The 16,022-nt window shown below is 40.0% G+C and overlaps 1 protein-coding gene across 2 annotated transcripts in view; it reads right to left on the bottom strand.

The window, feature by feature from the left end:
- The window catches only part of GRM1 (glutamate metabotropic receptor 1), a 430,251-nt gene extending 415,962 nt beyond the window's left edge, over positions 1 to 14,289 (bottom strand). For both annotated transcript variants that reach the window (XM_040238639.1, XM_040238640.1), the window contains exon 1: positions 13,546 to 14,289. In XM_040238639.1, the coding sequence (XP_040094573.1) occupies positions 13,546 to 14,245 (700 nt within the window). In that variant the 5' untranslated portion in view covers positions 14,246 to 14,289. The remainder of the gene's footprint in view (positions 1 to 13,545) is intronic.
- Between the last annotated feature and the right edge of the window lie 1,733 nt (positions 14,290 to 16,022).

Here is a 16,022-nt window from a genome sequence, read left to right as displayed (position 1 = left end):
TTCCTGGTTCTTCCTTTCTCCGAGTTTTCTGACTGTCCCTTCTCCATTCCCTTTCTGGATCCTCTTCCTAATTTTAACCTTTCTTAAAGTTCTGCCCTTAGCTCTCTTCTCTTTTCACTATATCCTCTCTGTTGGTAATTTCATCTACTTCTGTGATATTAGCCACAGCAATTTGATGACAAATCTCAAATCTACTTCCCTTTTCAGATATTTGGCCTATGAGATCTCTCAACTTTATTGTCCCATAGTTGCCTCATTGGAGAAGGAAATGGCAACCAACTCCAGTATTCTTGCCTGGAGAATCCCAGGGACGGGAGAGTCTGGTGGGCTGCCGTCTATGGGGTCGCACAGAGTCAGACACAACTGAAGTGACTTAGCAGCAGCAGTTACCTCATACCGAACCTGTCTAAAACTTGTGTTTTCCTAATCTGTGCTTCCTCTTTTCTTCCCTATTTAGTTGTATAAAATGGAAACCTGAGAGTCATTCTAGACATCCTCCTTAACACTCATAGCCCATCAGTCACTAAATCCTAATCTCCCTAAAGCTAAAAAGCTAGTCACACTTCTGCCTGTTACCTCTCTAATTCATGTCTACTCCTATGGTTTTACTGAATGGTAATCATTATATGGTGAACTTCCTGACAGATGGATTATCTATAGTTCATCTATCTCTGGGCATCAATCAATGACTATAGCAGAGGGCCTGGTCCAGAGAAGACGCTCACTAACATTTACTTAATTAAGAGAGAGATTTGAAAATGTCTTCTTTTTTAACCTACAGAATAATATCTATTGACCAAAAAAGTAAAATAGTATTATATACATATTTATCCAGTAAAAAGGGATATTATTTATCATAATTTGTTTTCACTGTCTTGATATCCTGAAATCACTTGTTAAATGCTACTGTAAACAGTTTCTTCTCTTGAACATACTGTTGGTAATTTGTCTACTGATCTTTTTGTTCTTCCCTTCATAATGTACAAATTATATAATGTGTTAGAGCACCAAAGAGAACAGAGGAAACTGCTTCAATGTATCCAGCAACAATTTTAGAATGACTATAGAATAATCAAATAGACAAAGGACTTTCACTGAGAACCACTTGCTATGGGTGCAACTGTTATGATGGAAAGAATGGAAACCTGAACGTGCTGCTCAAAGTTAGCAAATTACTGAGATATGCCCCCTTCTCTCTTTACTTGCACATGCTTACCCCAATACATTCCTGTATTTACTTCATGCAGGATCTCCTGGACTAAGGACGTCTTATTTAAGGTTTGAATGGCCTTATGAGAGCAACAAGATCTGACACATACAGCATATCCGATCTATACACAGCCCTGTCTCATTTCGTCTGCACAGTAAACCTAAGGGATTGTTTGTGGACATTTTTACCCTGATGGCTCTCTAAATGTGGCTGATTCCAAGAAATCTTTGGGCCAGTTCTACCCCTGACCCCTGAAATCTACCCGTACTCATCCTTTTTAAAATCTCATTCTTCTTCACTCTTCAGCATCCCTGGTTACTTGCTATAGAGATGGCACTGCAGAGCTGTCTGAGCAAATGTGATCTCCCACTCTTGACCACAGCCCTCAGAGGGATTGAATATTTCCTTCTTTCTTTAAAAAAAAAAAATCCTCCTTCCTGGTCTTTATTTTTTGCACTGAAAGGGCTGAGAGGAAAATGGCACATTTATAATCCCCTCAGCCAGAATTTCTTGTGGAGTAGACACTTTAAGCTGGAAGTTCATTTTCTCTGAAAAAGGAGTTCTTTTACAAGCCGGTAACAAGCACAAATATAGAAATAGAGTTGCTCAGATCTAGAGAAGAAATCAGATCAAATAAAATAGTTTGATGCAGATTTTCCAGGGAAATGTGGAGAGCAGGTGAGCTGGAAACAAGAGGAGTTAAGGAGGCTTGTATTGTTCAAAGGCTTTTTGGTGTTTAAGAGTTTAGAGCTAGAAGAGTCCTTGGTGAGCTTGAAGAATCCAAGGTGCCAGGCTGGACAGAGTAAGTGGGCTGCTGAAGTGAAGGTGAAGGACACAGAGTTGAGATCAACGATCTATGAGGATAAGCATCAATGGGTCACACATGCAAATGCTGGGATCACCCAGGAGTATTGAAAGGAAGACTCTCAGCAGTGAGAATGAGTTTCCAGTGACAGATGAGTCTCTTGGAAGCTGTTAATTGACTGCAGTAAAGTTGGGAAGAACATAGCTGGACTGGCTGATATAAACCTCAACAAAAGAGAGGAATGCATGAGCGTGGCTCACGTGATTTAAAAATTAAAAATCAATCAATCTTTGGCTTACAGAAGTCTCTCACATGAAGCTGAATTAATCCTAGCTTTGTTACTAATGAATCCTATGGTCTTAGGAAGGTCATTTTGGGCTTTGTTTTCTCATTTGCAGCATGAGAAAGGTTCCTAAAACCTATAGCACAAACTGAATATTTATCTTAACCATAAACTGCATTTTTATCTTTTGCTACTAAGTTTTAGGATCAAAAATCTTCACCTTATTAACTGATTTCATGTACTTATTCAATTTTCTTCAGCTAAGAAGGGCTAACTGATGGCAGTTTAAGAAAAACAGATGAAGCCTCATTATACACACCATCTCCTTGTTCTCTGAAACACTGCTGTGAGGCAAATGACATGGTAGTGATTATCATTCCCATTTTATACATAAAACTGAGATGAATGTATACTATTTTCATAGTCTTTTATCCATTTATTTTCTAAGTGTTTAAATGTACTTTCTGGAACTCATAAGCCTTTAACCACCTATATATTTCTGTTTCTTCCACAGACTATGGGACCCTTAGGGACAGTAGTAACAATAATGAAATAATCATAAAAATAACTATTATTATTTTAATTTATATGTTCCAAGCACCAAGACCAATGTATGACAAGTAATAGACAAATGAATTTATCAATGAATAAAAGGTCATATGTTCATTAGAAAGCAAATAGAGTTGCTTAGCAAGCAAAACAATGCTCCCCCAAATTGTCTTGCATTTCATCTGCCAATTAAGAATTTTATCTGAATCATTTAGATAACTGCCTTGAATCTTCAATTTGTTGGCTATGAAGTAATTAAAATAGATGATCCTAAATTGATAAGTGAGGATATCTGATCACCAAGTTTCTGTTTGCACCAGTATCCTTCATAAAAACATTACTGCCATATTTTAACCCCAACGTCTTAAGTTTAAGAAAGTAAATCTTCCCATGAGACTGAAGAAGATTAAAATTATAATTTTTCATGAAAATTGTCTTTTAAAATGTAAAATAAGTAGAACTTGCACACATAAAATACATAAATATTTCCAATAAGTTTAAAATCTAATGATAGCTCTTTAATGGATAAGAGAGCTACATCATTATGACAAGACTTTATGTCTCAGCCTGACTCTAATTTTCAACTACAGCTTCTCTGAAAACTGACAACCCTCTCCTACTGAGACGTTGCTTCCAATCTAATATCAAAACGGCATGCACTATGAGTTGGTTTTTTCAATGGTTGTAGGTGCTTACAAAACTATTGTCTCCTTGGTTATGCTTTCCCTAGCCCACTGTGGTCTTACATGGCATGATGAAAATATGGCTTCTGACAAATCTCTTTATGCTGATGCCACTCTAGCCACTGCCCAGAAAGTTATTCAAAGTCCATAAAAATTGCCATTGTATATTAGCTCCATAGATCACTAGGAGAAAAAATTGTACTGCTTGAAGAGGACTGGCAACTGCCAAGCCACATGATAGAAACACAAAATAGAAGTCTCTATCACCATCTACCCTACGCCTGCCAGCTACTTATAAAATTTGTTCCAAAGCAAACAGACTCACAGGGTGATAGATGGTTTGGCAGAAAAATCAAGAAGAGTTCAAGCTTTCTCAAAATAATAAAAATGCCTCCTTTTTTCATCTTTGGATTTCACCTCAATCCTTTGTACACTGTGCCTGTTAACTAAACACTGATGAAATAACTTAGAAAATGGCTTAATAAGTCTATTCAATATAGAGAAAATCACAAAGATGGGAACTCAAAATATGGCAACCTAGGGCCATTTTCGGGAGCAACCCCACATCCAAGGTAAAAGAAAACCAAGTAAGACAGTAAGTGTTGCGAGAGGGCATCAGATGGCAGACACACTGAAACCATAATCACAGAAAAATAGTCAATCTAATCACATGGACCACAGCCTGGTCTAACTCAATGAAACTAAGCCATGCCCTGTGGGGCCACCCAAGATGAGCGGGTCATGGTGGAGAGGTCTGACAGAATGTGGTCCACTGGAGAAAGGAATGGCAAATCATTTCAGTATTCTTGCCTTAAGAACCCCATGAACAGTATGAAAAGGCAAAATAATAGGATACTGAAAGAGGAACTCCCCAGGTTGGTAGGTACCCAATATGCTACTGGAGATCAGTGGAGAAATAACTCCAGAAAGAATGAAGGGATGGAGCCAAAGCAAAACCAATACCCAGTTGTGGATGTGACTGGTGATAGAAGCAAGGTCCAATGCTGTAAAGAGCAATATTGCATAGGAATTTGGAATGTTAGGTCCATGAATCAAGGCAAATTGAAAGTGGTCAAACAGGAGATGGGAAGAGTGAATGTCAACATTCTAGGAATCAGTGAACTAAAATGGACTGGAATGGGTGAATTCAAATCAGATGACCATTATATCTACTACTGCGGGCAGGAATCCCTTAGAAAAAATGGAGTAGCCATCATGGTCAAAAAAAGAATGCAGTACTTCAATGCAATCTCAAAAACGACAGAATGATTTCTGTTCGTTTCCAAGGCAAATCATCCAATATCACAGTAATCCAAGCCTATGCCCCAACCAGTAACGCTGAAGAAGCTGAAGTTGAAGAGTCTATGATGATCTACAAGACCTTTTAGAACTAACACCCAAAAAATATGTCCTTTTCATTATAGAGGACTGGATGCAAAAGTAGGAAGTCAAGAAACACCTCGAGTAACAGGCAAATTTGGCCTTGGAATACGGAATGAAGCAGGGCAAAGTATAATAGAGTTTTGTCAAGAGAATGCACTGCTCATAGCAAAAACCCTCTTCCAACAACACAAGAGAAGACTCTACACATGGACATCGCCAGATGGTCAACACCGAAATCAGATTGATTATATTTTTTGCAGCCAAAGATGGAGAAGCTCTACACAGTCAGCAAAAACAAGACCAGGAGCTGACTGTGGCTCAGATCATGAACTTCTTATTGCCAAATTCAGACTGAAATTGAAGAAAGTGGGGAAAACCGCTAGACCATTCAGGTATGACCTAAATCAAACCCCTTATGATTATACAGTGGAAGTTAGAAATAGATTTAAGGGACTAGATCTGAGAGGTAGAGTGCCTGATGAACTATGGACGGAGGTTCGTGACATTGTACAGGACAGGGATCAAGACCATCCCCATGGAAAAGAAATGCAAAAGAGCAAAATGGCTGTTGGGGGAGGCCTTACAAATAGCTGTGAAAAGAAGAGAAGCCTAAAGTAAAGGAGAAAAGGAAAGAAATAAGCATCTGAATGCAGAGTTCCAAAGAATAGCAAGGAGAAATCAGAAAGCCTTCCTCAGCGATCAATGCAAAGAAATAGAGGAAAAGAACAGAATGAGAAAGACTAGAGATCTCTTCAAGAAAATTAGATATACCAAGGGAACATTTCATGCAAAGATGGGCTCGATAAAGGACAGAAATGGTATGGACCTAACAGAAATAGAAGATATTAAGAAGAGGTGGCAAGAATACACAGAAGAACTGTACGAAGAGATCTTCATGACCAAGATAATCATGACGGTGTGATCACTCACCTAGAGCCAGAAGTCCTGGAATGTGAAGTCAAGTGGACCTTAGAAAGCATCACTACGAACAAAGCTAGTGGAGGTGATGGAATTCAAGCTGAGCTATTTCAAATCCTGAAAGATGATGCTGTGAAAGTGCTACACTCACTATGCCAGCAAGTTTGGAAAACTCAACAGTGGCCACAGGACTGGAAAAGGTCAGCTTTCATTCCAATCCTTAAGAAAGGCAATGCCAAAGAATTCTCAAACTACTGTACAATTTCACTCATCTCACATGCTAGGAAAGTAATGCTCAAAATTCTCCAAGCCAGGCTTCAGCAAATATGTGAACCGTGAACTTCCAGATGTTCCAACTGGTTTTAGAAAAGGCAGAGGAACCAGAGATCAAATTGCCAACATCTGCTGGATCATGGAAAAAGCAAGACAGTTCCAGAAAAACATCTATTCCTGCTTTATTGACTATGCCAAAGCCTTTGACCGTGTGGATCACAATAAACTGTGGAAAATTCTGAAAGAGATGGGCATACCAGACCACCTAACCTGCCTCTTGAGAAATCTGTATGCAGGTCAGGAAGCAACAGCTAGAACTGGACATGGACAACAGACTGGTTCCAAATAGGAAAAGGAGTACGTCAAGGCTGTATATTGTCACCCTGCTTATTTAACTTCTGTGCAGAGTACATCGTGAGAAACCCTGGGCTGGAAGAAGCACAAGCTGGAATCGATTGCTGAGAGAAATCTCAATAACCTCAGATATGCAGATGACAGCACTCTTATGGCAGAAAGTGAAGAGGAACTAAAGAGCCTCTTGATGAAAGTGAAACAGGAGAGTGAAAAAGTTGGCTTAAAGCTCAACATTCAGAAAACGAAGATCATGGCATCCGGTCCCATCACTTCATGGCAAATAGATGGGGAAACAGTGGAAACAGTGTCAGACTTTCTTTTTTTGTGTGCTTTAAAATCACTGCAGATGGTGACTGCAGCCATGAAATTAAAAGACGCTTACTCTTTGGAAGGAACGTTATGACCAACCTAGATAGTATATTGAAAAGCAGAGACATTATTTTGTCAACAAAGGTCCATCTAGTCAAAGCTATGGTTTTTCCAGTGGTCATGTATGGATGTGAGAGTTGGACTGTGAAGAAAGCTGAGCGCAGAAGAATTGATGCTTTTGGACTGTGGTGTTGGAGAAGACTCTTGAGAGTCCCTTGGACTGCAAGGAGATCCAACCAGTCTATTCTGAAGGAGATCAGTCCTGGGTGTTCTTTGGAAGGAATGATGCTAAAGCTGAAACTCCAGTACTTTGGCCACCTCATGCGAAGAATTGACTCATTGGAAAAGACTCTGATGCTGGGAGGGATTGGAGGCAGGAGGAGAAGGGGACAACAGAGGGTGAGATGGCTAGATGACATCACCGACTCGATGGACGTGAGTTTGAGTGAACTCCAGGAGTTGGTGATGGACAGGGAGGCCTGGTGTGCTGCGACTCATGGGGTTTCAAAGAGTCAGACACGACTGAGCGACTGAACTGAACTGAGGGCCATTTTCTATAAGAATGTGGCTTTTATGTTTTTCAAAAGGCTTTAAGATTATCACTGTACCCCAACACATGTAACAGTTGGGATTCAGAATGATTACTTCAGATACTCAAGAATAGTTGCTATTAAACCCTGCATGCTCTTTAAAAGATGTGACGGAGTTATATAATACAATTTTCAAAGACCACCTTGTAACAGGTTTAAAACGTAAAAGGTTGGAGTTTAAAGAAATCAGCTCTCAAGTACTCAAGTTAGTCAGTCAGGTAACCAAGGCTCTGGGTACACAAGGTTTACTTGGACGTGAACACTATTAAAATCACAAATAGGGTAACTTATGTGTGTCCCTGACTTTTCTTTTGTCCAGATACCCACTCTCACTAGTAATGTATGTTTTCTTAGCCAAAGTTCACATCAAGCTGAACTCTTAAAATCTAAATCCATGTCTTTAAACATAAAGAATCATGGTTTTGAAACCTACTTATTACAGGCCTATTGTTGTTGTTTTTGTTTAGTCCCTCAGTCGCATCCAGCTCTTTTGCAACTCTACAGACTATAGTCTGTCAGGGTCCTCTGTCCATGGGATTTCCCAGCAAGTATACTACAGTGGGTTGCCATTTCCTTCTTCAGGGGATCTTTCCAACCCAGGGGTTGAAGCCGCGTCTCCTGAATTGGCAGGTGGATTCTTTACCACTGAGCCATTCGGAAAACCTCTTAATTACACCAAAATTCTCCTGGTCCTTCAGAATTGCAAAACTGAAGATATCTTTGACTCTTTTGTCTCTAACTCTTTGGTACATCAAATCCTCCTAAAAAGTTTTCCTTTGAAGTATTTTTATTCTTCCCAATTATTTTTAACAGCCTAGTATCTAGAATTCTACAAACGTAACCTTTCATGGCTAGTTTTCTTCCACATCCAATGCATCATCCCTACAGGTTTCAGAAAGAATTCACTTTCTTTAAACTACCTTTTAATCATACCAAACTGTTTTGGTATGCTTTGATATTTCTTTCTTTAAATGAAAACTCTTTGTCTCAGGCTTCAAGATTCTCCATTATTTGTCCTTCATATTGATAAAGACTCATGGAATCACAGAATGAAAGGACCCACATTTGAGTTGCTACCTTTATTATTAATTACTTCCTGGCCCACAATCTCCACTTCAGCCAAGCAGACCTGCTTATTTTATCCCAATAGGGACATTCTTCCAATGCTTTTATCTTTTACAAATGCCATATTAAAAAACTAATCAAAATTCCCTTTTCTCCAGCTTTTTTTCTAGCTAGTTCCACTTACCAGTATCTTCTCTCAGTGTTCCCTAAACACATATAAACTCATGTTTCTAAATGTCTATACTAATACTTTGCTTTTACTCATTTTACATGTGCTCAGACCATAATCCCTTTCTAGAGTATAAAGATCTCAGTAACTGAAACCAAGTATTCAAATTTCTTATAAACAGTTTTTGGTATAGCAAATTTTTTATTCAAATTGTAAATGTGCTGTGATGATTTTCCTACTTTTAAGCCATTTATTTATCTTATAAAGTGGTATAGCATGTAATGAAAAAACTCACTGTGAAAGGAATTCATAACAGACTGAGTGAGCACCAGAGCAGTACTTTGCTGGTGAAGCGCTATGAGGATTTACATTTAACTCTCTTTTACTCAGTTTTAACATATATAGTCAAATCATGAGGACACAAAGCTGGGATGCTAAGATGAATTAAATTTTTAAAAAATTCCAGGACTTATTGATAAGGCAGATTTAAGCTAAAATTTTTACATTTAAAGGAAACAAAAACAAAGTCTTACTCTTAGAATAATAATAATAATATTAAAAATTATTCAAACAGAAAAGAAAGGAGATGTGGCCTAGAAGCAGCACATATTTTTTTTTAATGGCTTTTGGATTATAACTTATCTAAGAACTAGTTGAGTTATCTATGTTAGTAATGGAACTAAAATTTAAATGTATAGGTAAAGGAACTGGTGAGCTATGGCATAAAAGAGAGAGAGTTCATTAATACCAGATATGTCATGGAAGAGAAATTTGAATTGTTTGGATAATTCCCAGTAGTTGACAGAAATTTCAGGCAATAACATCACTAAATAGAAAAACTGACTAATGGGTTAAACTCTGCCTATGAATTTAAGTCGTATATTCTTCAACTCTCATTAGAAATCCCAATCACAACTAGGAAACTTAGAGCATATGGGAGCCACTTTTTGGCAAAGATGTAATAATGGTGTTTTAACACTCTTTAGTTGGGCAGCCTAAATAACTTTTTAAGATGTATTTCTTATTTTGTGATAAAATAGAACATTTGTTAAGGTGATTTAACAGTGAAATAGGTTGGAATCAAGATAAGAAAGGTATAAAGAAAGTTGCTGGTGTATAGATAGGAAATAAGATATTTAGTAAAAATAAAATTCTTGTAGGTCATTGCATTAGCTAAAGTAACAGTTAACTGATGTTCTTATGATTTATGAGGATTTTTTTCTCTGATGCCATTAGAATTTTAGAGTGTTTTATATCAAATAGAGAAAAGCTTCTAAAAAGATCAGATTTTGAAAAGAAGCCCCAAAAAAGCACATCTTATATTAAGTGTAAGCAAATGTCCAAAAAAAGTGCACCACAGTAAAAACATAACTGTAAACAAAAGGGCACAGCAGCATCACTAAATCGCTTACCGTATCAATACTCCCCTGACACTATGAGACAAATATTAGGAGAAGTGAAATGTATTCAATCCAAAAAAATAACTTTCTGAAGCTAATATTCTTTATTAGAATACTCTTTATTGGACTCAAAGAATATTCTTTACTGGACTCATACAAAGCTTTGAATTTAATCCAGTAGGATAATTTTTAAGTATTGTTTTCTAAAATTTTCTGAAGTGATAAATTTGATTTTGGGTGGGGAATCTGTATTTTATCAGAAGGACAGGATACAATGTCCTTGGCCGAGATATTCTTCACAGAAGTAGGCTATTTTTGTACTCTATGATTAGCATATTTAAAGACACACATTCCAGGTGAGCAGCTTGCTCCAAAGTACACTCCATTTTTCTTTGTGGACAAGGCTCTATTGCTTCAGTGCCCTCCTTTGATCCTATTTCAATATGCCTCTCAGGAACTAATCCTGAAAAGATTTCTGGAGAGCCCATTGCAGGTAACTTCATATGAACTTATCCTCTTTTTATGTCAGCTAAACTGATAGTTGTCATGAATAGAGGACAAGTGTGGCACAAATGACATGGTAGAAGATTGAAAGTATGTAAAAGAATGTAACGGCTGAATTCTACCTAAATAAAACAAAAACAAAAACAGAAAACACCTCCAAGCTTAACTTGTATATAAAGTAAAATAACAGAGGGATATAAAACTTTGGAAAGAATAGGATGCTTCATCTATGGTTTTAAAGTCAATCAATAGTAACCATACAAATGAAAGTACGCTAATCTAGTCATCTAATACTTTTGATGTTAACTATACTAGGCTAACTTCTAATAAAAGAAACTGTGATGATAAATTGACTAGAGAATGGCTCATTTAGAAAGGAGAGGTGAAGGTCACTGGAGGTCCAAGAATTTCTAAACTCCAAATTGCTAATATCCAGACAAACTAGCTTTCCTCGTGAATAGTGCCCAGATGGCAAAGACAGCCCAGATATGTGGTCTTAGCTGCTTTTTGACAGGGAACTGTCACCAGGAGGTGACCCCATCAGTCTGAAGACAGGAAAATTACTAAATGATGCAAGAAAGTGCCTTCAGGCCAGTACACTGTGGGTCCCTGAGAAGCTGGAGGGCAGAGCCTCAGAAAAAAATAAATTTTCAGTCAGAGCTTATACAAAGGACGCTGTTATATTTCTTCACAGATAGAACAAAATAAAAGCAATTTAGCTTCCACAGATATTATATGTAATAAGAGAGGAAATAAGTTCCCTTTGAGAAGAAATAAAATATCATATATTAAAGGCCAGATGAATGCCATCATTTCTTGGTAATAAAATATACACCAAAGTTAGCTCTGATGCTGTTCTTTGAACACAAACCAGTCTCGAATCAATTACTCTAATGCTATGGGGATATTAGCCCTACCACACAACACAAGTCAGAGGGCAGAGAGGAAACAAAGTGATCCAAACTAACACGAGGGTGGAATTTTAATATCAGCCTTTCCTCAACAAAATTGGCAAACACAAGTCCAATTAATTTTCCAAAAAGATAACTCTAGTTGTCAGAAAACAACCCACTATAAACAATTATTTTAGCAAAATGATGCAACTGGAAAACATATTGAAGAGTGGAAGGAGGGTCTTTTCTCCACTCCTGTCTACCCCCAAACAAAATGACATAATAAAATACAGAAAATAAAACTACCTTGTAAAAATGATAGAGTATTACATCTTCTTGAAGAAGGAATTTACACTTCTAATATCTATAATCAATTATCTAGCTCACTTGAGGAAGAGCTATTAAATAATTAAATAAACCACATTCAATCTACATTTTGCCATTCCCTGTTGGATCTCTCTAGTGCTGATAATTAACACATTTTGAACTTGTGCTTTAGAGATGTTCCATCTGAGCACTGGAGGAAGCAATATTAAACAACAAAATACAGTAAACTAACATTAAGCAAAAAATGTAATGAGTTCACATCTGAATTTAAATCTGTGTCTTAAAAGAGTAATATAAGATTTTGCTGAAAAAGAGATACACAAGTTCACTAAGAAAAATCCAGATTCAGAAATAGGAGTCAGTTATGAGAAGTCATAATATTGCAACAGGAACACTTTTTCCCCAAAATTAAAGTCTTAAATTATAATGTATAATTCTACATAATTTTTGTTTTTCCTAAAAACTCTTCTCCCTTTAAAGTATCAGTTTTCATTAACATAACCATATCACCACTTCAGTAAGAATGTTTCTAAATTTCTATATCAGACTTCACACCAGTGACTGAATATTGCGTACCTTGTTCAGAGAACATGAAGTCATACCTATGGCCTTTATATTAATAATCTGGTATTAAGAAATATGAATCCAGCAATAACCTCAAGATTCTCTTCCATATGCCAGCATATACACGTGAGTTGTCCTGGACATTGATTTGTAACCTGGGTCTCAATTTCTCTATAAACCTGGGGGAGTTAAAAGTAAATGACTCAACAATCAGTATAGGGTAAGATGAGAAGAGTAAAGAAAAGTTATATATAAGAAATTATTTAAGAATTCATGTCTGTAAGATTGTATACATCAAAGCTTTTGGCCTCAGGTAAAATATATTTCACTTTTAAAAGCTATTTTAAACCTGATATCTACTATCATTTTGTTAGTAATTTATAATTTGTCTAGCTTTAAATTCTAACAAGCAAAGTCATTGTGTTAGGAGAAAAAAAAAAAAAAACTAGAAACCAAAATTCAAATCCAAGAGGTCATCAGTACTATTGCTCATAAAACAAGACAATCCTTAGGGGGACTGAAGACAAATGGACCATTTTAAGTAGGAAAAAATTTCCCATTAAGTAGGAAAAAATAATGTACTCTTAAAATTTCATTTTTCCTTTGTACCTATAAGGCACCCTAGAATTTAAAATATGTATCCAGTATATTGAGGAAGATGACTTCATTAATCTAACATTAATTACCTTAACACAGGTAAGTTTTAAATGTGTAAGAAGGGGGACCAAGAAGGACACCAGGACCAAGAAGCACCTTCAGCTGCTTAAGGCAAGATAAAGTTTTCAAGTCCAATTTAAGGCAACAGCAGTTTGTTTTCTGTTTTTCTAATCTCTCACATTGGATTAGTCCATTTCCATTAAGCATGGAAAACCACAGCAGTCATTTAAGGGTAGTATAAAGGGGCAAATAAACTCTGAGTACAAGGAAAAGCAAATACGTAAATCCAGAAACTACAATTTGGCACTATTCATGGAGAGTTTGGTGTCTTTTTGCTTCCTACTACCCCCAGAAACACCAGGGGACAGTTTTCCTGCACTTATTATAGGAGAATGAGAACTAGGCAATGCTTGGGTGGACATGTACTGAAAAGGGTAGAGTCTGTCCTAGGACGCTAGAAATAAACAGGAATAACACTATGAACCCAAGCTCACATCTGTGCAATTCCTGGTTTTCTTGGTACTTTTATTCCCCAAATGCAATGCCTACCTTCCGTGTGGACTGCGGAGACATAGGTCCAATTGTACCGCTTGACTATGTCAAGCATCGCCCTTGCCTGCAAAGTGTCAGAAGGGACCACCCTCAGGAAGTATTTGTACAGAGTTTTGTCACTCAGATCGATGCTGGTGGCAGAGTACGCGATCTGGGGGATGTCAAAGAGCTGCAGCAGGTTCTGTACTTGAATGGCGACGGAGCTGGAGCCGGGGCCGATCACGCCCGCAATGGGCTTCTTAGTCCTGCCTGGGGGGAGGGTCTGACCGTCCGGCAGGCAGCGGTTGAGCCCGTCCCTGTCATCTCGAATAGAAATCAGAGAGTCCCTGATGAACTCAATGCTCTGCTCCAGAGCCACGGAGGAGTGCCAGCAGGAATCCCGGATCTCACTGCCCAGAGTGATGTTGGGCAGGAGGATCGGGTCCGCGTTGATCTTATCCAAAGTGTGGAACATGGCCTCCACCCTTTGGATGCCGTACTGCTCCCTAATCTCCCCACACTTCCTCTCGGGCACCTTCTCGGCCGGAGGCTGGTGGTGGACTGAGAAGAGGGCCCCGATGATGACATCTCCGTCCATTCTGGCCACGGAGCGCTGAGATGAGGCTCCCGCCAGCAGCACTTTCCTGCAGGGACCTCTGGGGAGTAGGGTCATCTCCAAAAAGATAGTTGGGAAGAAAACCAAGAGGAACCGGACCATTGTGCTGAAGACGCCGTCCAGCCCGCCAGCCGTGTGCCCACGCTGGTCCAGCCAGCCGGCTCTGAGCGCTCACAGCGTGGACCCGACGCCTGCCTCTCGCCGCTCGGTCCAGTCTGCCAATACCAATCGTCCGAAGACTTCGGCGTCTGCACCCCCTCCTCCTTCCCCTCCGCCTCCTCCTCCTGGTCCTCCACGACCACCTTTACGCCTTAGCGGCGTCTCTAGAGGAATTCGAGTCCCCTTTCTTCACTGGTGCATCAGGGTAAACTGACCGAGAGTCGTGGTGGCTGTGGTGAGCTGGACGCTGCAGACAAAAGACGAAGAAAATCAAAGCTCCCTTATCACAGGACCTGTGTCAAAGCTCTACGGTCAGTGCTGGTTGATTAATTGCCCGGCCCATTCCATGATAGGGGCTGGAAGGACATCATAATATCGGCTGGAGGGACAGCTTGAGAGACAGCTCTGGTCAAGGAGGAAGGTGGTCGTTCTGCCCCCAGCGTTCTCCTCCGTCGCTCGTCCTGGGAGGCTCAGAGCCCCGCCGACCCGCTCTCTCCTGCACCTTTAGGTCTCTTCCAGGTCCCCAAACACCCTCACGCTTACAGACTCCAGGGGGAGGAGGGAAGCGGGAGAAGGAGGAGCTAGGGCTTCTGACCTTAGAGAACTTTCCAGGTTTGAAAAGATCAACTTTTTTTCCCCAGAAGAAATTTGGGAACTCTTTCATTATGAAGGTGGAAGCGCTACTTCCAAATAAACTCGAACCAGGAATCCACCTTTTACTTTAACTTTGAGGGGCTGAAGAGACCCTAACATACTACCCAAATAGTAAATATAAATTTGCCAGTTTGAGGAAATCCATATTAGTTACTAAGGCAACGCCTGGTAATTTCTCCACATGTCGGATTTTGGCACATCGCCCCCATCCCCCAGAAGTCATCTTACTGTAGACTTTGGGGGAGTGGGGAGAAGGGTACAGATCGGGTAACTAGTTTCCTGCGACCCATGAGGGAGGGAGGGAGGGAATGGAGGGGTCCCTGCACTTCCCTATATAGTTGATAGAAAGGGAACAGAGGGGAGCTTCCGGGTTGATCCCGCGGCGGCAGCTAAGCCCTGCAGCGTTCAGAACCCTGGACAGTGCTTGATCAAGCTGCCGAGACCATCTCCCGCAGAGCCGGTCGCTGACCAGCGCGTTGCAATTCTTTAACCCCCACCCCCACCTCTGCCAACCCTCGACTTCTCTCTTTCGACCCCCCTCCCTGCGTTCTTTACACACACACACACGCGCGCGCGCGCACACACACACACACACACACACACACACACACACACCCCTCCTCGCTTCCCCTACACCCCTCCATCCTCATTCTCCTCGCCTCGCAGCTAGTGCTCCTGAAGGTATATTCAAACCCTACCGCTTCGGGGACAGAGGCGCCAAATCAGCCGCCTGCGGGGCTGAAGTTGGCTCTCTCTCGTCCCTCTCCGGTTCCCTTTTTCAAGGTGAGAGTCGGACGAGAAAGGAGCTAAAGGAGCAGGCAGGGAGAAAGCATACACACAGAAGGTGAGGCAGGCAAAAGAAGAAAGATAGCCCAGGCATCCATGGGTCCCGAGGCTTCCCGGGGAGGCAGGACTAGAAGAAATAAATAATCGAGGATGCCTCTGGGACGAGAAGAAAAATCCCGTAGATTGGGACTTTTTCTCTGCCATAGTAGGTGGGTTTGCCCGCCGCGAGGTGTCTGCTCACCTGGGTCTGCTTGAAGAATTTGGACTTGAGACGTACCTG

The sequence above is a fragment of the Oryx dammah genome, unplaced genomic scaffold (assembly GCF_014754425.2).
Source record: "Oryx dammah isolate SB20612 unplaced genomic scaffold, SCBI_Odam_1.1 HiC_scaffold_4, whole genome shotgun sequence".
NCBI classification, from domain to species: Eukaryota; Metazoa; Chordata; class Mammalia; order Artiodactyla; family Bovidae; genus Oryx; species Oryx dammah.
The sequence above is the reverse complement of the archived record's forward strand: the minus strand, read 5'-3'. Positions and strand labels throughout refer to the sequence as shown.